Source organism: Cnephaeus nilssonii, assembly GCF_951640355.1.
Source record: "Cnephaeus nilssonii genome assembly, chromosome: 17".
In the NCBI taxonomy this organism is placed as follows: Eukaryota; Metazoa; Chordata; class Mammalia; order Chiroptera; family Vespertilionidae; genus Cnephaeus; species Cnephaeus nilssonii.
Window position 1 is genome coordinate 2,092,460 of NC_137088.1, and position 23,623 is coordinate 2,116,082.

At 66.8% G+C, this 23,623-nt stretch overlaps 1 protein-coding gene across 2 annotated transcripts in view; it reads left to right on the forward strand.

Annotated features, from left to right (window-relative positions):
* Positions 1-20,945, forward strand: part of SEMA3F (semaphorin 3F) — a 31,332-nt gene extending 10,387 nt beyond the window's left edge. The window contains exons 3-19 of one of the 2 annotated variants that reach the window (XM_079794865.1): positions 10,137-10,297; positions 10,381-10,443; positions 10,564-10,683; positions 11,380-11,472; positions 13,085-13,178; positions 14,288-14,407; positions 14,657-14,796; positions 14,915-15,029; positions 15,167-15,236; positions 15,385-15,529; positions 16,957-17,179; positions 17,700-17,788; positions 17,898-17,939; positions 18,122-18,279; positions 18,449-18,516; positions 18,754-18,887; positions 19,697-20,945. In XM_079794865.1, coding sequence (XP_079650991.1) covers positions 10,137-10,297; positions 10,381-10,443; positions 10,564-10,683; positions 11,380-11,472; positions 13,085-13,178; positions 14,288-14,407; positions 14,657-14,796; positions 14,915-15,029; positions 15,167-15,236; positions 15,385-15,529; positions 16,957-17,179; positions 17,700-17,788; positions 17,898-17,939; positions 18,122-18,279; positions 18,449-18,516; positions 18,754-18,887; positions 19,697-20,107 — 2,246 coding nt within the window. In that variant the 3' untranslated portion in view covers positions 20,108-20,945. The remainder of the gene's footprint in view (positions 1-10,136; positions 10,298-10,380; positions 10,444-10,563; positions 10,684-11,379; positions 11,473-13,084; positions 13,179-14,287; positions 14,408-14,656; positions 14,797-14,914; positions 15,030-15,166; positions 15,237-15,384; positions 15,530-16,956; positions 17,180-17,699; positions 17,789-17,897; positions 17,940-18,121; positions 18,280-18,448; positions 18,517-18,753; positions 18,888-19,696) is intronic. The other variant, XM_079794866.1, reaches the window with a different exon arrangement.
* Positions 20,946-23,623: the final 2,678 nt, after the last annotated feature.

The following is a 23,623-nucleotide window of genomic DNA, read 5'->3' on the forward strand; positions in this document are numbered from 1 at the left end:
TCGCGCCGGGCCCCGGGCTGGGCCTCTGCCAGGGCGCCCGCCGTCACTGTCCAGCACCCCGTGTCAGCACAGGCCTTCCCGCCTGGGCTCCGAGCTCAGCCCCACCGCAACCCCCGGGACGGCCCTGAGCACACATCTGCCTGCGCGGTGCCTCAGTTTCCCCACCAGGTGTTGGGCAGGGGCTGAGACTGTGTGGGGCACCCCGGGGATCCTGCAGGGACCCCAGCAGGCCGCGGAGGGCCGGGCAGAGGTGGGGCTGAGCCGTCCCTTGGTGATTTATGGGCAAATGAGCCGCGGAGTTTGTTGTCTTTTGCAGCCACAGGGAGGAGGCGCTGAGGAAGGAGCGAGGGGTTTCCGGCCGGCTGGAATGTGGGAGGAGGGGCAGGGCGGCCTGTGGAACTGGAGGCTCCGTCCCCACCTGAAAAGTGGGTCAGTGCAGCCCTCCCCTCAGACCAGCCCCCACCCCCCACTTCTTGGGGCACATTCCTGTGCGAGCCGCTCGCCCGGCCGGCGTCCTCCCACGGGGTGCGTGGGGCTGCCCCCCCAGCCCGGCAGCGCCCTGGACCCACCGAGCCCTCTCCAGGCTGGGCAGGCCCTGGACTCCGCCTGGCCAGTGAATGCCCACAGGGCTCCCACCATCAGCTGTGCCCACCGTGGGCCCATCTAGGACCCATGGCCTCTGGAGCCCCAGCCCAGCCCTCGGCCGATCAGGCGCCCTTGGGGCCTGGCGGAGGGCAGGGACCCGGGAGGCACCTGGGCGCAGGCACCCGCTGCTGGGACAGAAGGGGAGCCACTGACGTCCTGCGGGGAGAGGGCTGGCCCCTCGGGTTCCGCTGGCCTGAGTGCCAGGGAGTGACCCGCCCTTCCCTCCTGGCTTTGCCTGTGCCCCTGCCTGTCCGCTCCTGGGCGGAGCAGGTGGGCGCTGGGGCGGAACGGGCGTGGGAACCGCGTGCCCCAGCCCCTGGCCCCAACCCTCAACCCCCAGGCCCAGTCCCAACCCCCACCTCCCAGTCCCCGCCCCAGCCCCACACCCACACCCACACCCACACCCACACCCACACCCCAGCCTCCTAACAGAGGGAAGCCTGCCCTGGCTCCGCGCTCGGCTCCTGTCCAGCGTGTTTACTGAGCAGCCGGGATGTTTACAGAGCCCTTAAGGAGCGGCCCCTCGTCCCAGAGGGTTTCCCATCTTGAGGATTCCATTGGGGACAGGCATGTCAGGGATGCCGGCGGCGGCACCCAGCCCCGCCCCGGCCAGGCTGGCAGCGTTGAGGCGCCTGCCCTCCCCCCTCCACTCTGGCCCTGATCCCCCCCCCCCGCCCCCCGCCAAGACAGTCCCAGGAAGTGGCCGCTCTAGGTGGTGAGATACGTAACTGGGTCCCCGTGCAGACGTTTCGATTAAATTCAGTCCGAGTGGTTATTGAACACAAACACGCCGAGTCATTTACATGTTAATTATGTCGGAGGGCCGAGAGGCCGTAATTAGTTGCTAATTGGGTGAGAGCGGCTGTAATTGGTGTTGTTGGCACCGACCTGCTCACCTGCCTGGGGTGGAGGAGGGCGAGTGGGTGGCTCCGGGGAGCCCTCTGGGTCTCCGGTCTGCAGAGCCTGGCTCAGGGGTGGGGTCAGAGCCTGTGCCCCGAAGGAGGCAGCTCGGACGGACGCAAGGCAAAACCCCTGGATCTGGCTTCTAGGGGTTCCCATCCAGGACATCCTGGGGGGCGGGGGGCCTGGGAGAGCAGCCCCTAGAGCATCGGGGACCTGGACCTGAGCAGCTGGGACCCAAGGGAGGGCCCGCAGGCACACGGGCACGGACACACGGGCACGTCCCGCTGGCGTGTCCCTGGGGTGCTGGGGCCTGGGCTGGCCTGGCCAGTGTTGGCGTCTCGGCCTCGGGGTCGGGGGAGGTGGGGATGCTGAGCAGGGGGAAGCCTCGTGCAGATCTTTGGGGCTGCCCTGCCCCCAGCTCAGGGGCCGGGGCTCCTGGTTCCCGGGTTGCAGGGCTGTGGCCGCTCGGTAAAGGCCGATGAGGCTGGGAGCCCGGGGCCAGCCCCGCCCGGGCCTTCCTCGGGGGCCCCTCGCCGCTGTCGCTGTCGGGGAGGGAGAAAGGGGCTGGGCCCCCCCTCCCACGGGCCCCGGGGTGTCCGGGGGGCTGGCTGCACTCTGCCACTCAGGCTGTTGTCACTGCTGCCGTCTCCTGTCCGCCTCGGTTTCCCTCCTCCGAAGGGCCGGAGATGAGGACTGAGAGACCCGGCCAGCACCCAGCCCCGTTTCTTTTCAGCTCAGGATTAGGGCTGCGCCAGCCCACGTGAGGTCAGAGGTCAGGGCTGGGCTGCGGGGACCTGTCTATCACCCCCGTACCAAGCACAGCCGGGGGCGGTGCCCTGTCAGTCAGCGCCCGCTGCTTTGTGGAGCTGTAACCAAGGGGGCGGGCGCCCACCTCCGCTCCGAGAGCCCCTTTCTGTGTGTCCTGGAGACGGGCAGCGGGGGGCAGCGGGGGTCGGGGCCCCTGCACTTGGGGGCTGCGGGGAGGGCTGCGGACACGCCTCCTCAGCGCCGTCCTCGCCCACCACCTCCTTGAAGCCAGGCAGCACCAGCCGCTTCCAGAGAGCCGGCCCGGGGACCCCAGGCTCAGCCCCGAAGCTGCCGATGGGCCTTGGCCAGCGTCCTGGGCGGGACCCTGGGACCTTGAGCATCGAATGGCCGTGGGGGAGGGGGGGCGGGGCGCTGCGGAAATGAGGTGTCTGAGGCCAGAAGAGGCTCTTCCTTCCCGGATGTTGCCCCACGCAACCTGCGTCCAGCCTGGGCGAGGGCGGGGGCGGGGCGCGCTCCTGGAGGTTCCCCAGGCGCATCGCCCTCCCTCCCCAAGGTCAGAGCCCATCCAGGCTGGAGTCCCAGCACCCACAGAGCCCTGGGTCGCGCCCCGCCCCTCCCTCGGCATTGCCCTGGGCGGGCACCCCTGCCCTGCGAGCTGGGCCTGGGACTCGTGGGACACGTGGCGCAGAGGCGGGGACTGGCCTGAGGGCATCACCAGGCTGGGTCCGCGGGAGCCACACACACCGATGCCCCCTCGGCCCCCAGATCCTTGGCCCGAGTCCTTGCTCCTTAGAGGGGCTGGGACACCTGCTGACTGCCCGGGTCGGAGCAGGAGGCTGGGCTGGGCGGGAGCGGGGACAGGCCCCCAGTGGTACTCTCCCCCCCTGGCCTGAGGGAGCACACTGCCCCGGACCCAGGCTGCCGGACCCAGGCTGCCGGCTGTGGCGGGCCTGGTTTAATTCTCCGACAATCTGGATGAGCGCTCCGCCCCCAGCCACCCCGGCCCTGGGGAACTCCCACCCTCTCCCTGTCTCCCTCAGGCGGCAGCCGAGGGGTGCTTTGGGGTCTCGCTCTGCTCCTGTGGGTCGGGACCGGGTCGAGCCAGGTTGGCGTTAGGGAGAACGGGGCTGAGTCAGCAGGAACCCCTGGCCCTCTGCACTCCCCACCCAGCGCTAGGAAGTGGGGGGCAGGGACGGGCAGGGTAGATGGTGACCCCAGGTGGCCCGCTTCAGTGGGGAGGGACCTCCTCTCCCCTCCGCGGCAGAGATGGTCCAGAAAGGATGGGGGTGGGGCAGAGATGCTCAGCGTTCGCATGTCCTGTCCCCCAGGGCCCCTCGAATGACGGTCTGGGGGGACCTGAGGCTCAGGCAGAGCCTGGCCGCGGCCGCGAAGCCCACATCAGACCAGGTTCCTGGCCCTGTGCCCGCCCCTTCCCCACCCACCGGGCTCCCCAGTTTCCACAGCCACCAACACACCGTGTCCTGTGACCGCAGAGCCATTGACGCCATATCCCGTGGCCGCTGGGAGCCGTCCCAAGGGTCCTGAGTCATGTGCCCTGTGATGGAGCACAAGTCACCTTCCGGCCTGGCTGTCCCCGTGGGCAGTCCCCACCCCCAGGCCCGGCTTGGCCTGGGCCACCCCTCCCCCAGTCCACCGGCCACGGCCTCGATGGGACTCCCACCTTCCATGCCCTCTGGCTGTCACCTTCCTTCTCTGCCTCCGTGTCCGTCCTTGGTCCTTGTCCCTGAATTGGAGTTGAGAGGCAGATGTCAGATCAAGACTAGTCTCCCACCCCCCCACCCCCATTTCAGTTTCCTCATCGCTGGGGGAGGGGTCTGCCCTTCCCTCTCAGGCAGGGGTGGGGCCCGGAGTGCTGGGGCTTTGAGCCCAGGGGGGGCCTTGGACTTGGGGCTCGGGCATGGGGAACCACAGCATGGCCAAGGGGCCGAGGGGGGTGGGGGCTGGATTCTAGAGGCCCAGGGCGGGGCAGCGGGGGGCGGACTGTGGCTGGTTGCGTCCTGGGTCTAAATGTTTGGAGCTCCCCCCACGCCCAGCGTGTGTGTCTGAAGGAGCCAGCTTGAGCCTGTGCGTCCCTCCCCTCCATTGTCCCCCAAACACCCCCTGTCCCAGCCACGCCGTGCCCCCAGCCGGGGTATAAATAGCCCTGGCGGGCCGTCCCAGCCTGGGGGCTCTGCTGGCGGCCCGCTTCCTGGCGGCCACTTCCTGGCTGGGGGGGGCAGTGTTTACTTTCCTGTTGTCACTATGGCTGGGTGGCCAGGCGGGGGATTCCAAGTGGCCCGACAACAGGTGCAGGGCAGGTGCCCAGGCCGCCCTGCCCAGGACTTCAGAGGCGCCGCCGGACCGGCGGGCGACGCCTTTGATCCCCCGGCGTCCCTGCGTCCCAGAGGTCGGCCAAGGTCATCACCTGTGTTCCCTGTCGCCCACAGTCGGGGAGGACAGCAAGGCCCTCAGCCCGCAGACGTGGCTCTGGGTCGGCTGAGGGAGTCCCCTGGCCGCCGGCCCTCCTCAAGCCCATCCCAGCACACCCGGGAGCTCTGTCCACGGCTGCCCTCAGCGCGGCCCCTCCGGCCAGGCTCCCGGCGGCAGCAGGGCCAGGGCAGCCAGGCCGTCCGGGCAGCTGCCTGAGGGCCCCCTTGACTGCTGGGATGGGGCCACCTGCTGGTCCCCCCTCAGGCGGCCCTTTAGGGCCTTGGGTCCCAGCTGTTCTCCCTCTCCAGGCCTCCCACTGGATTGCCCCACCTGTGAGATGACTAACTAGCTGTGAGGTGGTAACCACCTGTGAGATGGGTAACCAGCTGTGAGATGGGTCACCACCTGTGAGACGGGTAACCACCTGTGAGACGGGTAACCAGCTGTGAGATGACTAGCTGTGAGATGGGTAACCACCTGTGAGATGACTGACCAGCTGTGAGATGGGTCACCAGCTGTGAGATGACTAACTAGCTGTGAGATGGGTCACCAGCTGTGAGATGACTAACTAGCTGTGAGATGGGTAACCAGCTGCAAGATGACTAACTAGCTGTGAGATGGGTCACCAGTATGCAAGATGACTAACTAGCTGTGAGATGGGTCACCAGCTGTGAGATGACTGACCAGCTGTGAGATAGGTAACCAGCTGCAAGATGACTAACTAGCTGTGAGATGGGTCACCACCTGTGAGACGGGTAACCAGCTGTGAGATGACTAGCTGTGAGATGGGTAACCACCTGTGAGATGACTGACCAGCTGTGAGATGGGTCACCAGCTGTGAGATGACTAACTAGCTGTGAGATGGGTCACCAGCTGTGAGATGACTAACTAGCTGTGAGATGGGTCACCAGCTGTGAGATGACTGACCAGCTGTGAGATGGGTAACCAGCTGCAAGATGACTAACTAGCTGTGAGATGGGTCACCACCTGTGAGACGGGTAACCAGCTGTGAGATGATTAGCTGTGAGATGGGTAACCACCTGTGAGATGACTGACCAGCTGTGAGATGGGTAACCAGCTGCGAGATGACTAACTAGCTGTGAGATGACTAACTAGCTGTGATTTGGGTCACCAGCTGTGAGATGGGTAACCAGCTGTGAGATGACTAACTAGCTGTGATTTGGGTCACCACCTGTGAGATGGGTCACCAGCTGTGAGATGGGTCACCACCTGTGAGACGGGTCACCAGCTGTGAGACGGGTAACCAGCTGTGGGATGGGCTAGCAGCTGTGAGATGGGTAACTAGCTGTGAGATGACTGACCAGCTGTGAGATGGGTCACCAGCTGTGAGATGGGTCACCACCTGTCAGATGGGGAACCAGCTGTGAGACAGGTAACCAGCTGTGAGCTGGGTTAGCAGCTGTGAGACAGGTAACCAGCTGTGAGCTGGGTTAGCAGCTGTGAGACAGGTAACAGGTGAGCTGGGTTAGCAGCTGTGAGACAGGTGACCACCTGTGAGCTGGGTTAGCAGCTGTGGGATGGGTAACCAGCTGTGAGACAGGTCACCACCTGTGAGCTGGGTTAGCAGCTGTGAGACGGGTAACAGGTGAGCTGGGTTAGCAGCTGTGAGACAGGTAACCAGCTGTGAGCTGGGTTAGCAGCTGTGAGACAGGTAACCAGCTGTGAGCTGGGTTAGCAGCTGTGAGACAGGTAACCAGCTGTGAGCTGGGTTAGCAGCTGTGAGCTGGGTTAGCAGCTGTGAGACAGGTAACCAGCTGTGAGCTGGGTTAGCAGCTGTGAGACAGGTGACCACCTGTGAGCTGGGTTAGCAGCTGTGAGACAGGTAACCAGCTGTGAGACAGGTAACCAGCTGTGAGCTGGGTTAGCAGCTGTGAGACAGGTAACAGGTGAGCTGGGTTAGCAGCTGTGAGACAGGTGACCACCTGTGAGCTGGGTTAGCAGCTGTGAGACAGGTAACAGGTGAGCTGGGTTAGCAGCTGTGAGACAGGTGACCACCTGTGAGCTGGGTTAGCAGCTGTGAGACAGGTAACAGGTGAGCTGGGTTAGCAGCTGTGAGACAGGTAACCAGCTGTGAGCTGGGTTAGCAGCTGTGAGACAGGTAACAGGTGAGCTGGGTTAGCAGCTGTGAGACAGGTGACCACCTGTGAGCTGGGTTAGCAGCTGTGAGACAGGTAACAGGTGAGCTGGGTTAGCAGCTGTGAGACAGGTGACCACCTGTGAGCTGGGTTAGCAGCTGTGAGACAGGTAACAGGTGAGCTGGGTTAGCAGCTGTGAGACAGGTAACCACCTGTGAGCTGGGTTAGCAGCTGTGAGACAGGTAACAGGTGAGCTGGGTTAGCAGCTGTGAGACAGGTAACAGGTGAGCTGGGTTAGCAGCTGTGAGACAGGTGACCACCTGTGAGCTGGGTTAGCAGCTGTGGGATGGGTAACCAGCTGTGAGACAGGTCACCACCTGTGAGCTGGGTTAGCAGCTGTGAGACGGGTAACAGGTGAGCTGGGTTAGCAGCTGTGAGACAGGTAACCAGCTGTGAGCTGGGTTAGCAGCTGTGAGACAGGTAACCAGCTGTGAGCTGGGTTAGCAGCTGTGAGACAGGTAACCAGCTGTGAGCTGGGTTAGCAGCTGTGAGCTGGGTTAGCAGCTGTGAGACAGGTAACCAGCTGTGAGCTGGGTTAGCAGCTGTGAGACAGGTGACCACCTGTGAGCTGGGTTAGCAGCTGTGAGACAGGTAACCAGCTGTGAGACAGGTAACCAGCTGTGAGCTGGGTTAGCAGCTGTGAGACAGGTAACAGGTGAGCTGGGTTAGCAGCTGTGAGACAGGTGACCACCTGTGAGCTGGGTTAGCAGCTGTGAGACAGGTAACAGGTGAGCTGGGTTAGCAGCTGTGAGACAGGTGACCACCTGTGAGCTGGGTTAGCAGCTGTGAGACAGGTAACAGGTGAGCTGGGTTAGCAGCTGTGAGACAGGTAACCAGCTGTGAGCTGGGTTAGCAGCTGTGAGACAGGTAACAGGTGAGCTGGGTTAGCAGCTGTGAGACAGGTGACCACCTGTGAGCTGGGTTAGCAGCTGTGAGACAGGTAACAGGTGAGCTGGGTTAGCAGCTGTGAGACAGGTGACCACCTGTGAGCTGGGTTAGCAGCTGTGAGACAGGTAACAGGTGAGCTGGGTTAGCAGCTGTGAGACAGGTAACCACCTGTGAGCTGGGTTAGCAGCTGTGAGACAGGTAACAGGTGAGCTGGGTTAGCAGCTGTGAGACAGGTAACAGGTGAGCTGGGTTAGCAGCTGTGAGACAGGTGACCACCTGTGAGCTGGGTTAGCAGCTGTGGGATGGGTAACCAGCTGTGAGACAGGTCACCACCTGTGAGCTGGGTTAGCAGCTGTGAGACGGGTAACAGGTGAGCTGGGTTAGCAGCTGTGAGACAGGTAACCAGCTGTGAGCTGGGTTAGCAGCTGTGAGACAGGTAACCAGCTGTGAGCTGGGTTAGCAGCTGTGAGACAGGTAACCAGCTGTGAGCTGGGTTAGCAGCTGTGAGCTGGGTTAGCAGCTGTGAGACAGGTAACCAGCTGTGAGCTGGGTTAGCAGCTGTGAGACAGGTGACCACCTGTGAGCTGGGTTAGCAGCTGTGAGACAGGTAACCAGCTGTGAGACAGGTAACCAGCTGTGAGCTGGGTTAGCAGCTGTGAGACAGGTAACAGGTGAGCTGGGTTAGCAGCTGTGAGACAGGTGACCACCTGTGAGCTGGGTTAGCAGCTGTGAGACAGGTAACAGGTGAGCTGGGTTAGCAGCTGTGAGACAGGTGACCACCTGTGAGCTGGGTTAGCAGCTGTGAGACAGGTAACAGGTGAGCTGGGTTAGCAGCTGTGAGACAGGTAACCAGCTGTGAGCTGGGTTAGCAGCTGTGAGACAGGTAACAGGTGAGCTGGGTTAGCAGCTGTGAGACAGGTGACCACCTGTGAGCTGGGTTAGCAGCTGTGAGACAGGTAACAGGTGAGCTGGGTTAGCAGCTGTGAGACAGGTGACCACCTGTGAGCTGGGTTAGCAGCTGTGAGACAGGTAACAGGTGAGCTGGGTTAGCAGCTGTGAGACAGGTAACCACCTGTGAGCTGGGTTAGCAGCTGTGAGACAGGTAACAGGTGAGCTGGGTTAGCAGCTGTGAGACAGGTAACAGGTGAGCTGGGTTAGCAGCTGTGGCTGGGGGACGGGTCGGGCATGGCCCCCTGGGTGACTCCCTCGTCCGATTCAGGACGTGTGTGCACTGTCACACCTGGGCCCCGTGCGGACACGCGTGTGCTCTGTGTGCTGCCACCTCAGGCCTCCGTGCTGGGGATATCCATCACCCTCATTGTCTCCCCTCCTGCTGAGCTGAGAATAGCTGGGGGGAGGGGCACTTTTGGGGGGGCGCTTACCAGGGGACCCCTGGCGCTCTCCCTCCCAGAGGAAGGCTCCCAAGTTTCCTGGGTCCTGTGTGAGCCACTGGCCAGTTCCCTCCTGTCCTTCCCCCGGGAGGGCCTCGTGCAGGAGAGAAACCCAGGACTCAGCCGGCCCTGTCCCCGCCCCCACCGGGGCCGCCGTCCCCAGGAAGCGCTCCTGCTGCTCAGAGCGGGAGCCCACCGTCAGCAGTGGCCTGGGGAAGCCCAGTCGCCGGCAGTGTGGCCGCAGTGGGCGTGCCTGTGGCCTGGCTAACGCGCTCAGACACGGGGACCTGGCCACTGCTAGCCTTGCCCTCTGTCTGGTGGTGAGGACAGGGCGCCCGGCTCTGTGCCTTCGTCTGCGGGCTGTCCTGAGCTCACCGGCCCCACCGCCGGCTCCTGAACCCTTTTTGGTCCTGTGGGCGCGGCCCCGCCCAGGGCAGACTCTTTGATGCCGCCACTCGCTGGCTCCTGCCCGTGTCCTTGCACTGGGGCCCCGGGGCTGGCGGGATCGCCGAGGAATCAGGGTTCAGCTTTGGTGTGGCCCCTTTCTGGCTGACCCAGCTGTCCCTTTCTCCTCCCAGCAAGTCAGCAACTAGAGCCCGGCTGGCGTGGCTCAGTGGTTGAGGGTCGACCTGTGAACCAGGAGGTCACGGTCCGAGCACAGGCCCGGGTTTCGGGCTCAATCCCCAGTGTGGGGCGTGCAGGAGGCAGCCCATCAGTGCTTCTCTCTCATCATTGATGTTTCTCCCTCTCCCTTCCTCTCCCTTCCTCTCCCTTCCTCTCTGAAATCAATAAAAAATATATATTTTTAAAAGTCAGGGACTAGAGAGGAAGCTAAGTGCCCCCCGGAGGCGAGACCGGGGATGAAGATGACCCATGGTGGGGGACCCCCTCTGCCCAGGGGGTGTGGCTGGATGGTCTCCGAGGGTCCTGACGGCTGCCTGCCCCCCGCCCACAGAGCTGAAGGCCACGGGCACTGCCCACTTCTTCAACTTCCTGCTCAACACCACGGACTACCGCATCCTGCTCAAGGACGAGGACCACGACCGCATGTACGTGGGCAGCAAGGACTACGTGCTGTCCCTGGACCTGCACGACATCAACCGCGAGCCCCTCATCGTAAGGGCCGGCCCGGCGGGAGGGGGCGTGGGCGCGGGGCGGGGCCCGGCCTGCAGGCCGCACGCTGACCCCCGTGTCCGCAGATCCACTGGGCGGCCTCCCCGCAGCGCATCGAGGAGTGCGTGCTCTCTGGCAAGGATGGCAACGTGAGTGCGGGGGGAGGGGGGGACCTGCAGTGGGAGGGGGGTGGCGGCAGGTGGTTCCCGGGAGGCGGGGGGGGGGCCAGGCAGGCACGTGGGTACCTCCCGCTTTCCCTCTGGCCCCAGGGTGAGTGCGGGAACTTCGTCAGGCTCATCCAGCCCTGGAACCGAACACACCTGTACGTGTGCGGGACTGGCGCCTACAACCCCATGTGCACCTATGTAAACCGTGGCCGCCGGGCCCAGGTGAGCCTGCCCCCCCCCCGCTGCCCCCCTCGGAGGCTCCACCCGGGTTCTGATGGGAGGAGGGGCGTGACCCAGCCCTGCACCTCCCAGCCCTGTGACGCTGGGTGAGTGGCCGCCTTCACCTCCAGACCCCGTTTCCGCGCCTGGACACGGGCTGATAGTTGCCTCTCTCATAGGTCGGTGTGAGGAGGAGGCAGTGAGCTCACTCGCAGAGCTCTTAGCCCTGTGCCCGGCACCTAGCGGGCGCCCGCTCCACACGTGGCGGTGGTTCCCTGGGCTGTGCCTGTGGACGGTGCCCGCAGCCCGGCCAGCGGCCTGGGGGGCCTCGGCATCAGGAGGCCGGACGCCTGGGCCGGCTCCTGCCACTCAGCCGGGGGGGGGGGGGGCCTGCTCCTTCCCCAGCTCTGCCCGCCCTGCCCGCTTCTGCCCTTTTCCATTCCCACGTGGGCACGTGTGCGGCTGGCGTGACCTCGTGGAGCGTATGGAAGAGTGACTGGACCTAGGGGCACGTGTGTGCAGGTGTGCGCCAAGCTGTGTATGTGTGCACGCACAGGCGCATCTGTGTACTCTGGGGGCCCAGGTGCTCACGTGTGTTCCTGGCGTGTGTGGTGTGAGAGGCGGCAGCCCGAGCCCGCTCCCCCAGCCCCTGCCCCCCCGCACCCCCCCGGCTCTAACCCCCCTTCCTCGTCTCCTCAGGCCACGCCCTGGACCCAGACGCAGGTGGTCAGAGGCCGAGGCAGCAGAGCCACGGACGGTGCCCTCCGCCCGACGCCCACGGCCCCACGCCAGGTGGGCTCCTCCCTCCAGGCCCCACGCCAGGCAGCCCTGCCTCTGAGCTGAGCTCCTCGGGGCCTGGCCCTCCTGCCAGGACCTGTACCCAGGCGGCCTCCCCAGGGCCCCCCATCTCGTGCCCCTCCCAGTCCCTCCCCTGCAGTGACTGAAGGCCCCCCGGGATTCACGTCCGCTTGTGTGCACCCCGCAGGCGAGAAATCATGAAGCCACCAGGTGGGGAAGACGGGAGCCTGGGGACAGCCATGCCTGAGCCCTCAGAACACATGTGTGTAGACATACATGAACACACGCCAGCATACATGTGGGCACACATTTGCTCTCAAGCCCACACTTTGCTCAGCACCCCGAGTGGGAACATGGCACGTGCGTGCAGTCCGGCATCTCTCTCGGGTCCATGCCCCGGGCCTCCGTGGGTCCCCGGTCGGTGCAGGGGCGGGAGGGGCAGAGCTGTCTGTCACTGGTCCTGACCTGGGACTGGGCTGGGGCTGGGGCTGGGCAGGGGCGGGCAGGGGGCCAGGGGCTGCCGGTGAATGAGAGCAGATGGTTGTGAACATGTGTGTCTGTGGCGGGCAGTACTGAGAATGGGGACCATCAGACTGCGTGTGCGCCAGCGTGTGAACAGTGGGCGCCGTGTGCTGCAGTGAGCGTGCCCAGCCGTGTGTGCAGCTGCAGTGAGCGTGCCCAGCTGTGTGTGCAGCTGCAGTGAGCGTGCCCAGCCGTGTGTGCAGCTGCAGTGAGCGTGCCCAGCTGTGTGTGCAGCTGCAGTGAGCGTGCCCAGCCGTGTGTGCAGCTGCAGTGAGCGTGCCCAGCTGTGTGCGCAGCCCCATGTGTGCTGGAAGTCGCGTGTGCAGCGTGAAACGAGACGGGCCTGTGCACACCTCCCATCTCCTCCCCCGCCACCCGCTGCACCCCCTGCCTCTGCGCCTCTCCTCTCGCCTTCTCCCAGGAGCTCCTCCTGTCCCGTGTCCCGTGCCTTCCCCAGCCTCCCTCCTGGCATCCTCGGGGCGGGCCGGGGCGGGGCGGGGAGGTGCAGGAGGCTTTGTGAATTCCGTGTGGTTTGGGCGGGACCCTTCCATGCCTGGCTCCCGACCTGGAGGCCCTTCGGGGGGCAGGCAGAAGGCCATGGCCTATTAGTCCCGAGGACATGGGTGCGGCACCGAGCCTGGAGCACGGTGACCTCAGAGCCCTCTGACCTGGTGGGACCTGATGGCAAAGGACAGGACCCAGGCCCTTGGCCAGTGCCCCCGCCCTGACCAGGCGGCTGTCCTCCTGGGCCCAGCGCAGACCGCCATAGCTCAGAGCTGCGCCTCTGGGCCCAAGGAGGCCTCGCCAACCTTCCCGACCCAGCGGGCGTGGGGGCTGCAGGCCTGTGAGCCCGCCCCCGGCCCTCCTCAGGGCCCCGAGCAGCACGCTCAGACCTGGGACCAGGCAGCGCCCCCTGGGAACCTGCGGTGTGGCCCTGCCCTGGCCGCCTGGCTGGACCGAGTTCAAACCCAGAGATCTGGGGAGTGAAGGGCGGAGGCTCCAGGGTACCCCTGCGCGGTTAACCTTGCCCTTCCTTCCGGCCGTGGGCCCGGCCTGGGATGCTGAGCCGCCCTCTGCCCTGCAGGACTACATCTTCTACCTGGAGCCCGAGAGACTCGAGTCAGGGAAGGGCAAGTGTCCATACGACCCCAAGCTGGACACGGCCTCAGCCCTCATCAGTGAGTGCCCCCACCCTGTTCCACGGCCCCAGTGTGGCCTCTGCTTCCCAGCTGGGCGTGTGGTGCCAACACTTACCTCAGGGGACGTGCTGGCCCTGAACCCCCCAGTGGGCCCCGCCTGGTGGGGAGAGGGCTACAGACAGACCCCAGTGTGAGTGAGCTGAGGGGCAGAGACTGGGCAGATGGTGGTGTGGAGGGGCCAGATCCCCCCTGCAATCCAGTGTGGCCGCGGGCTGCCTGGAGGCGGGGACAGGACAGGCTGAGTCTGTGCGGGGGGGGGTGTAAGGGGGGTAGGGGAGGGCGATAATCCCATCGCATGTCCTCGGTTTGCCTGGGAGGCTGGGAGAGGCCGTCAGGAGGCACCCCTGGGGAGTCCCGGCCCCGTGACCGGGTGGGGAGTGTTTTGGTCTGGCCAGGTGTCTGGGGAGGTGGGGAGAATGTTCTCTGAGGAGGGGTCCTGTCTGGGCCTCAGGAGCAGCTGCTGCCCCTGCCCACAGGGGCGAGCCCCCCCTGACCCTGTGCCTGCCTCTGGCTGCCCAGCCCAGCCTGCCTCTCGGAGCACCTGCTGGGCACGGGGCCGCCTCCGCGGCGCCAGGCCCCTGGGGCAGGGGGTGGGCATTTCCCTCCCATCCTGGAGGCTGCTGGGGACAGGGCCCGCCGGGGAGGCTGGGAGCGAGACGAGGGGCCGGCGGGCCAGGTGTCAGCACCTTCGGGGCGGGGCTGTCAGTAAAAACTAAAGTGTATGAAGTTACACTTAAATCGGTTCCTTTAAAAAGAGACATGCACTCAACTCACTGCTTCCCGGTGAGCACTTTACTGTTACCGCTCCTGGGGGCGCTCACGCCGCTCCTGAGGGTGGAAATGCCGTGTGAGTGGTGGTGGCTGGTGGGCCCGCCCTCGGCTGGCAGCCTGCAGCAGCCACGGAGGGAGGTCTCCCCCAGAAATGGGCTCTGGCTGCCGAACCCCGTCCGCATTGCCCAGCACCCACTCACCAGTGCCCTGGGCAGCCCGGGGGAGACAGGCCCTGCCCCCCCGCAGGTCCCGTGGGCTCCTGACGTCGGCTCTGGTCCCGGCAAAGGGCGGCCCCTGACTGCCCCCTCCGCCCACAGACGAGGAGCTCTATGCGGGCGTGTACATCGACTTCATGGGCACGGACGCGGCCATCTTCCGCACGCTGGGCAAGCAGACGGCCATGCGCACCGACCAGCACAACTCCCGCTGGCTCAACGGTGAGGCCCCGGCCCCGGGCGGGCAGGTCTGGGATGTCGCGGGGATTCCCAGCCCTGTGCTGGGGAGGGGTCGGGGTGCTCCTGGATCCGGGGGGGAGGGCGCGGTGGAGGGGGTGCGGTTGGGGAGGAGTCAGGGTGCTCCTGGATCTGGGGGGGAGGGCGCGGTGTAGGGGGTGCGGTTGGGGAGGAGTCGGGGTGCTCCTGGATCTGGCGGGGGGAGGGCTGCCCGCTGACCCCCGCGCCCCGCAGACCCCTCGTTCATCCACGCCGAGCTCATCCCCGACAGCGCGGAGCGCAACGACGACAAGCTGTACTTCTTCTTCCGCGAGCGCTCGGCCGAGGCGCCGCAGAGCCCCGCCGTGTACGCCCGCATCGGGCGCATCTGCCTGGTAGGCGGCCCCTCCCGCCGGCCGGTTCTGGCAGCCCTCCTCCTCGGGCAGGGCAGGGGCGAGGGGAGGGGACGGGTGCGCGGGTCCGACCCAGCCCTGCCCTGCCCCCCGCCCCCAGAATGACGACGGCGGCCACTGCTGCCTGGTCAACAAGTGGAGCACGTTCCTGAAGGCGCGGCTGGTGTGCTCCGTGCCGGGCCACGACGGCATCGAGACGCACTTCGACGAGCTCCGTGAGTCCCGGCCGGGCCTGGGGGGCGGGGGGCGGGCGAGGCTGGTCAGAGCCCCGCGGGGGTCTCCCTGGGCGGAGGTGGGCGGGCCCTGGGCCCCTGGCCACGTGCCCTCCAGCGGCTGCTCCCTCTGTCCCCAGAGGACGTGTTTGTCCAGCAGACCCAGGACGTGAGGAACCCGGTCATCTACGCCGTCTTCACCTCCTCGGGGTGAGGCGGGGCGCCGCAGGGGCGGGTGTGGCGGGGTCGGGGGCCATGGGTCGTGGAGGGCCCAGCCCGGGGAGCTGTGAGGTGGGGTGGACGGGGAGGGCCCGGGCCCAGGGTCCGCCCGGTACCAGCAGCGCCCGCCCTGCCGCAGCTCCGTGTTCCGAGGCTCCGCCGTGTGCGTCTACTCCATGGCCGACATCCGCATGGTCTTCAACGGGCCCTTTGCGCACAAGGAGGGCCCCAACTACCAGTGGATGCCCTTCTCGGGGAAGATGCCCTACCCGCGGCCCGGCACGGTGAGCACCCGCCTCTCCCTCCCTCTCCTCTGTGAGGCGCTCAGGCGGGCGGGGGAGGGGGAGCACACACACAGGTCAGCCGCCTTCACCCTCCCGAAGCCGAAGCTCCTCTGTTACCTTCTGGTCCTCACCTGAGGGCATTTCCCATTGGTTTTTAGAGGGTGGGAGGGAGCAGGAGAGGCAGAGACAGCGATGGGAGGGACACATTGGTGTTGCCTCCCACACAAGGCCCAATCAAGGCCGGGGATGGAACCTGCAACGGAGGTATGAGGTACGTGCCCTTGGCCAGAATCGAACCCGGGACCCTTCAGTCCATGGGCCGACGCTGTATCCACTGAGCCACACCCTGAAGCTGAAATGTGCTGCGCAGGCTGTGACCAGCTCAGCCAGGGTCCGGGAACAAAGCTGGGGGGCGGTGCGGCGGCTGCTCCTGGGGGCGGGGGCTGCTCCTGGGGGGGCTGCTCCTGGGGGCGGGGGCTGCTCCTGGGGGGGGCTGCTCCTGGGGGCGGGGGCTGCTCCTGGGGGGGCTGCTCCTGGGGGCGGGGGCTGCTCCTGGGGGGGCTGCTCCTGGGGGCTGCTTGGGAGCTGGGAGTTGGAGGGAAGAGTTCAGGGCAGAAGCGGGAGGCGGGCCGGTCAGTGTGGCTGACAGGAGGTGAGGGGCGGGCGGTGGGGGTGACAGGAGGTGAGGGGCGGGCGGTGGGGGTGACAGGAGGTGAGGGGCGGGCTGGTGGGGGTGACAGGAGGTGAGGGGCGGGCGGTGGGGGTGACAGGAGGTGAGGGGCGGCTGGTGGGGGTGATTCGCCTGATCTTGGGGGTTCAAGGCCACAGCAGGCGTCTCAGCAGGAGGCAAAGCTCTGATTAAATGCAGCGGGCAGTACCCTCCATGCAGACAGCTGAGGGCAGGGAGGTGACCTGGGAGGCTGGGCAGGGGTCGGGAGGGGAGGGCATAGCCGGCGTTAAGGGAGTTCAGGGCCTGCAGGGCTGCTGAGCGGGGCGGGAGGGCGGGTGGGGCAGCGTGAGGAGCATCCAGAGGAGAGACCACAGGCGGGGACGTGGAAAGGAGTGGTCGGCTCTGCAGAAGGTGGCACAGGCCTGGCACATGGGGCAGGGAGGTGGCGTGGGGTCGGCACTGTGGGACCTGCGCCTCCACTGGAGCGGGCCCTGCAGAGAGGCGGGGCGCAGGGCAGACGCCTGGCTGACTGAGGAGCGAGCAGGCGAGTGGTGGGCAGACAGACAGAGGCCTCCCCTGCGGCCGTGGGTCCGGGTGGGCAGACAGACAGACAGACAGAGGCCTCCCCTGCGGCCGTGGGTCCAGGTGGGCAGACAGACAGACAGACAGAGGCCTCCCCTGCGGCCGTGGGTCCGGGTGGCCGTGGGCCTGGGGAGCCCCCCGGCGGCCGGGGCCTGACGCACTCGCCCGCCTGCAGTGCCCGGGCGGGACCTTCACGCCGTCCATGAAGTCCACCAAGGACTATCCCGACGAGGTGATCAACTTCATGCGCAGCCACCCGCTCATGTACCAGCCCGTGTACCCGCTGCAGCGGCGGCCCCTGGTGGTCCGCACGGGCACCCCCTACCGGCTCACCACCGTCGCCGTGGACCAGGTGGATGCAGCCGACGGGCGCTATGAGGTGCTTTTCCTGGGCACAGGTACCCACTGCTGCTCCCTGCCCCTCCTGCCTGGGCCCGCTGGGTGGAGGGTGCTTCTCCGAGGGGCTGGGACCTATGCCGGTGGGGTTGCTACAGGCTGGTCACCTTCATCCTTTGGAGCCGTCTCCCTGTTGCCAGGATGACAGACGAGGGGTGGGCAGACCCCATTCTCACCCCTGGGGGATGGAGACCATGGATGAGCAGGAAAGGGGGGGCCTGGCAGACACCTCCAGGATAGGTGGGTCCCAGCACTGACACACCGGCGTGAAGCTTCCTTAGGCAGCTCTGCGCGGGCCGCCGGCGCCTGCTCTGAGCGGTGCCCAGCAAGGGTCTGGTGGGGGGCGCCCCTGACCCCCGGCCAGTCCTCCCAGGCCTCTCCCCGTCACCGGGGAGGCTTCGGCCCTGGCACGGAGCTGCTGACCTCTGCCCTCGGGGTCGGGCCCTGGTGGGGACGGGGCTGAGGCCGGTGCCCCTCCCCCAGCGCCCTCAGCCCCCTGAGGCCCTGCCCGGCCCGTTCCAGACCGCGGGACAGTGCAGAAGGCCATCGTGCTGCCCAAGGACGGCCAGGAAGTGGAGGAGATCATGCTGGAGGAGGTGGAGGTGTTCAAGGTGGGCGTGACCCCAGGCCCGTCCCCGCCCAGGCCCTCGGTGCCGACTCAGAGCCGCGGGGCGGGGCCGGGACGACCCAGAGCCCCACGCTCACCCTTCTCCTTTCCAGGATCCAGCGCCCGTCAAGACCATGACCATCTCTTCCAAGAGGGTGAGTGTCCGTGAGGCGGGCTGCGGGTAGGACGGAGCCCGCTCCCCTTTGGGGTCGTGCCCTGGGCACCGGGGTGGGGAAACTGAGGCACAGAACAGGGAGGGAAGGGGCCCACCCAGCTGGCTCCTGGCGGGGGCTGCCTGGGGGAGGGAACTGACCTGCCCCCCCCTCCCCTCCCCCAGCAACAACTGTACGTGGCCTCCGCTGTGGGCGTCACGCACCTGAGCCTGCACCGCTGCCAGGCCTACGGGGCCGCCTGCGCCGACTGCTGCCTCGCCCGGGACCCCTACTGCGCCTGGGACGGCCAGGCCTGCTCCCGCTACACGGCGTCCTCCAAGAGGTGTGCGCCCCAGACCCGGGGGTTCCAGCCACAGGCCCAGGCCCCATCGGGGGGTTTGGAGGGGGAGGTGCTGTCACCCAGAGGGAGTCTGACCCTGGTCTCAGGGTGCGGGGCCCGGGGGGAGGGGCGAGCTTCCTTAGGCAGCCCCGTCAGCGGCTCTCCTCACCAGGCGGAGCCGCCGGCAGGACGTCCGGCACGGGAACCCCATCAGGCAGTGCCGCGGCTTCAACTCCAACGGTGAGTGCGCCCACAAACCCCCACCCCCACCCCCACCCCCATCCCTGCCAGCCAGCCAGCTGCTCCCCGGCCCCAGGGGAAGGTCTCACACGGCCCGCAGGGGTGAGGGGCTTGGGGTTTCAGCACGCCACGTCCCCAGCACCCCTCAGGAGTGGGTGGGTGGCGCGCCCCGCCCCTTACGGGTGGGGGCCCTGTCCGTGCGCCTCGCCCCTCACCGGCGCCCTCCGCTGTCCGCAGCCAACAAGAACGCGGTGGAGTCGGTGCAGTACGGCGTGGCGGGCAGCGCCGCCTTCCTCGAGTGCCAGCCCCGCTCGCCCCAGGCCTCCGTGAAGTGGCTGTTCCAGCGCGACCCCAGCGACCGGCGCCGTGAGGTGATTGCTGCCCCCCCGCCCCCCGTCCCCCTCCCCGCAGGGCAGGAGCCCTTTGTGCATGGCAATCCCCCGCGGGTGAATGTGGGTCGGAGTCTAAGAAAGCCCCCCGCTCCCTCCCTGTGAGGACCCCCCCGGGAACCGGTGACATGGGCTCGCGGGGTGCCACAGGGGAACCAGCCCCAGGCGCCTCTTTACCTGCAAGCCCTGCACGCGCTCCACCGAGGGCACCCGCGGCGGGGACCGTCACCGGGTGAGCTCCAGTGGATGGAATTCCGTGGGCACCCTCTTACGTGGACGTTCTCTGAGGGAGCCCCAGCTGGGCGTTCCCATGACAGAGGCATCCTCTGTGAGTGCTCCCCAAACTCAGCGCACAGCATCCCGGGGCCACGCCCGGAAGTGGAAATGGTGTGGATGCCTCGTTCAGATGTTGTGTGTGAACCTGCGTGTGGGAACTCCCCACGGGCCCTGCATGGGATGGCCACGGGTGCCTGACCCAGAACCGCCGGGCGGCGGGGGTCCCAGCCTGAGCCCGCTCCCGCCTGGGTAGCAGGGGGGTCCCAGCCTGAGCCCGCTCCTGCCTGGGCCCTGGGTGGCGGGGGCCCCAGCCCCGAGCCCGCTCCCGCCTGGGCCCTGGGCGGCGGGGGTCCCAGCCCTGAGCCCGCTCCTGCCTGGGCCCTGGGCGGCGGGGGTCCCAGCCCTGAGCCCGCTCCTGCCTGGGCCCTGGGCGGCGGGGGTTCCAGCCCTGAGCCCGCTCCTGCCTGGGCCCTGGGCGGCGGGGGTCCCAGCCCTGAGCCCGCTCCTGCCCGCAGATCCGCGCCGAGGAGCGCCTCCTGCGCACGGACCAGGGCCTGCTGCTCCGCGCCCTGCAGCTGGGCGACCGCGGCCTGTACTCCTGCACGGCCACCGAGAACAACTTCAAGCACATCGTCACGCGGGTGCAGCTGCACGTCCTGGGCCGGGACGCCGTCCACGCTGCCCTCTTCCCGCCGCTGGCCGGGAGCGCCCCCCCGCCCCCGGGCGCCGGCCCCCCGACGCCTGCGTACCAGGAGCTGGCCCAGCTGCTGGCCCAGCCGGAAGTGGGGCTCATCCACCAGTACTGCCAGGGCTACTGGCGCCACGTGCCCCCCAGCCCCAGGGAGGCCCCAGGGGCCCCCAGGCCCCCCGAACCCCAGGACCAGAAAAAGCCCCGGAATCGCCGCCACCACCCCCCGGACACATGAGGCGGCTGCCAGCCCTGCGGCGGGCCGCCCTCGCCCCGTCCCTTTTAATATAAAGATATACAGATATATATATATAAAACATCTATATTCTATACACACCCTGCCCCTCAGAGACAGTATTTATTGGTGGGTTGTACAGAGCCTGCCTGGGCGGCAGCATCGGCACCCAGCCCCGCGCTGGGCAGAGACGGACGGCAGAGAACAGGCCGCCCGGCCCCGCAGCCGGTGGGCCGGGCCCGGACCGCACGGCCCCCACGCCGCTGGGCCACCCGCTCCTCAGCCCCCGCTGGGATCCACGGGACACGGAGGGAGCGCGCGCCACCGGACCGGCACGGACTGAACGCCCTCGCCAGCGCGTGCTGTGCCCGAGCCGCCGCACAGCCGTGGACAGAGGACTGCTCGCAGATGGGGTGGGAGGGGGCGGCTGCCCTGAGGGGGAGAGTGTGCGGGCCATCACAGGACGGCCCTGCCTGGGAGGGGCGCTCGGTCACGGCCAGCCCTGCCCGGGTATTTATTCTCTATTTATTGGGGATGAGAAGAGGAACGCTGGGGGTGGGGCGGCCCGGGCAGCCCTCCCTGCCTGGCCACTCTCCCTCCTCTTGGCTGTTCGGTGCCACTGCGGCTCAGGGGCTGGCGAATTGCAGGGGGGCCGGGCACCAGCGGGGCTGCGGGCAGAGGGGGCTCCCGGGGCTCCCTCCTGCCCCCGCTTCAGATGAGGAGTGTACATAGCTCTGGGGGGCAGGCGGGCAGGCGGATGGGGCTCTCGGAGGCCCTCGCCGCCCCGGCCACAGCGCCCTTGGGTTCCATCTTGTTAATAAACACTGGCTCTGGGACTGGACTGCGGCTCCTCCTTGGCAGGGCAGGAGGGTGGGGGCTCAGCCCATGCCCAGCTCTGCCGCTGCTGCCCCCTCACCCTGTGCAGCCTGGCACCCGCTCCCACCATTCTCTCCTGCAGGCGCTCCCTCCCTTTTTCCGTGTCCGTCCTTCAGCTCGCCCCCCCCCCCATCCCCGGCATTGTGTCCAGCCTGTGCCAGCGCTAAGGCAGGACAAAGCCACAGCCCTCGCCACCAGCCCCGACCCCCAGCGACAGAGTCCCATCCTTCCCGCCTGCGCCTGCTCAGCAGAGGCCCGGCCCGAGCGAACGCCGAGGTGGAGGCGGGTGGCTGAGGAGCCCGGAGAGGCTGAGTCGGGCGAAGGCCGACCTGGTGGCCGGGGAGCCAGGAGGGGACGAGAGGGCAGTGGACTGGCCTCACTTTAACCCCAAGATGCAGAAAGCAGGTTTTGGTGTTTAACCAACCTGGGCTCCTGCACCCAACCCCCTGGGCAGAGGTGGGGCGGAGGGTGGGTGAAACCTGAGGCTCCGGGACAGGTCCCCTCCCCCCAACAGGAGAGAAGCTGAAGCCCGTGGGGGGAGCCGGTCAGTGCTGCGCTGGGGCCCGGGCCCGCCTCAGGCTCCTGGTGGCAGATGGAGCCGGCATGAGAAGGCGGCCAGGGTTCCGGAGGGAGCCAGCGGGAGGCTCGGGAGCCCGGGTCTGGGTCTTCCGATGGGGGCGGGGCATCTCCAGAGCCTGGGAGCCCAACACTCCAGGCTCAGCGGCACTCCATCCCAGCAGCGCACCTGTCCCCCCCCCCCCCAACCCACGGCACACAGACCACAGACCCCTAAGCCGCGTGCCTCGGAGACCCCTAAGCAGCTTCCAGAGCGACACAGGGCCCCGGGCAGGAGCAGAGCAGACGGCCCCTCCCACGGAAGGGCCAGACCTGCTCCAGCCTCAGTTTCCCCAGCTGACAACAGACCTGCAAAACGTTCTCCGCAAGAGCCTGGCCACCTCTGCTGGTCAGAGACCGTATTGCACTGAAGTACACGTGCAAGCAGGCACGTGACAGTGTGCATGCACACGGGTATGCACATGCACACATGTACATGCGCACAGGCACATGCCCACGGGCACATAGGCAAGTGCACACTAACATGCGTACAGGCATGCACATGCACATGCATTTATAGATCTATACACACAAACACAGGGTAATCCACCGCATGTGTAAGCTCGTGTGTGCACGAAGAGAACTATACAGAAGCACATGCTTGTACACAATCAGGTGTGCATGGGCACACTCATGCACTCAAAGGCACACATAGGCGCACATTACACAAAAGTGTAGATGGACAAACGTGTCATGTCATTGCCTTACGTGGTGCCAGTAAAGGATAGACATGCCCCAGGCACACACAGCAGGCATGCACCCTCCCAAGTCCACGGGCATCACAGCATGTCCAGGCCCCGCCAGCCCCTGTGGCACAAACGGAATGTCCTCCTTTGCCTCTTGACGCCCTGAAGAGCGCGGAGCCTAGAGTCACCGACTCTTCTCAGTCACCTCCTACCGTGTGGCTCCGCCTCTTCTCCTTTAGCAGTATCCTGGGCTCCTCCCTCAGCCCCCTCAGCTCCTCCTCCCTCAGCCCCTCCCTCAGCACCCTCAGCTCCTCCTCCCTCAGCACCCTCAGCTCCTCCCTCAGACCCCAGCTCCTCCTCCCTCAGCACCCTCAGCTCCTCCTCCCTCAGCACCCTCAGCTCCTCCCTCAGACCCCTCAGCTCCTCCTCCCTCAGCCCCCTCAGCTCCTCCTCCCTCAGCCCCCTCAGCCCCTCCTCCCTCAGCACCCTCAGCTCCTCCTCCCTCAGCACCCTCAGCTCCTCCCTCAGACCCCTCAGCTCCTCCTCCCTCAGTACCCTCAGCTCCTCCTCCCTCAGCACCCTCAGCTCCTCCCTCAGCCCCCTCAGCCCCTCCTCCCTCAGACCCCTCAGCTCCTCCTCCCTCAGTACCCTCAGCTCCTCCTCCCTCAGTACCCTCAGCTTCTCCCTCAGATCCCAGCTCCTCCCTCAGACCCCAGCTCCTCCTCCCTCAGCCCCCTCAGCTCCTCCCTCAGACCCCTCAGCTCCTCCTCCCTCAGCCCCCTCAGCTCCTCCCTCAGACCCCAGCTCCTCCTCCCTCAGCCCCCTCAGCTCCTCCTCCCTCGGCTCCTCGGTGGGTACCCTGGCACTGATTGTGTGGGCGCTCTCCCCCAGGGCAGGCATGAGCTCACAAAACGAGAGTGCAGAGCCCAGTGCTGGGCACGGGGCAGGTGCTGGTGCACGCTTCTCCCTCTACTCCCTGCCCATGGCCCCCACCCCTTGGCTCCCCTTTCTGAGCCTGGACCCTACAGACAGGTCTCCCTGCTGCAGGGCAGGGGCTGGACCCTCTCCAGGGTCTCTCCTGGAGGATTTGGGGAGGGGGAGTGGGGTGCAGAGTCAGCAGTTGGGGGATTGGGGCCATGCTAGCCCGATTAGCAGGGCTGGGGCTGAGCTAGGTTCACCTGTCCTTGTCTCTGATTGGCTCTTGGGCACCCCCGGCACCCAAATCCCACTAAGCAGCCCCACCAGGCCTGCCCAGCTGTGGGCAGCCAGCCGATTGCTCGCACAGTCCCGGTGCCAGGAGGGTGTCCTGGGAGGCCTGAGCCTGGCTCCGGAGAGCCCTCCG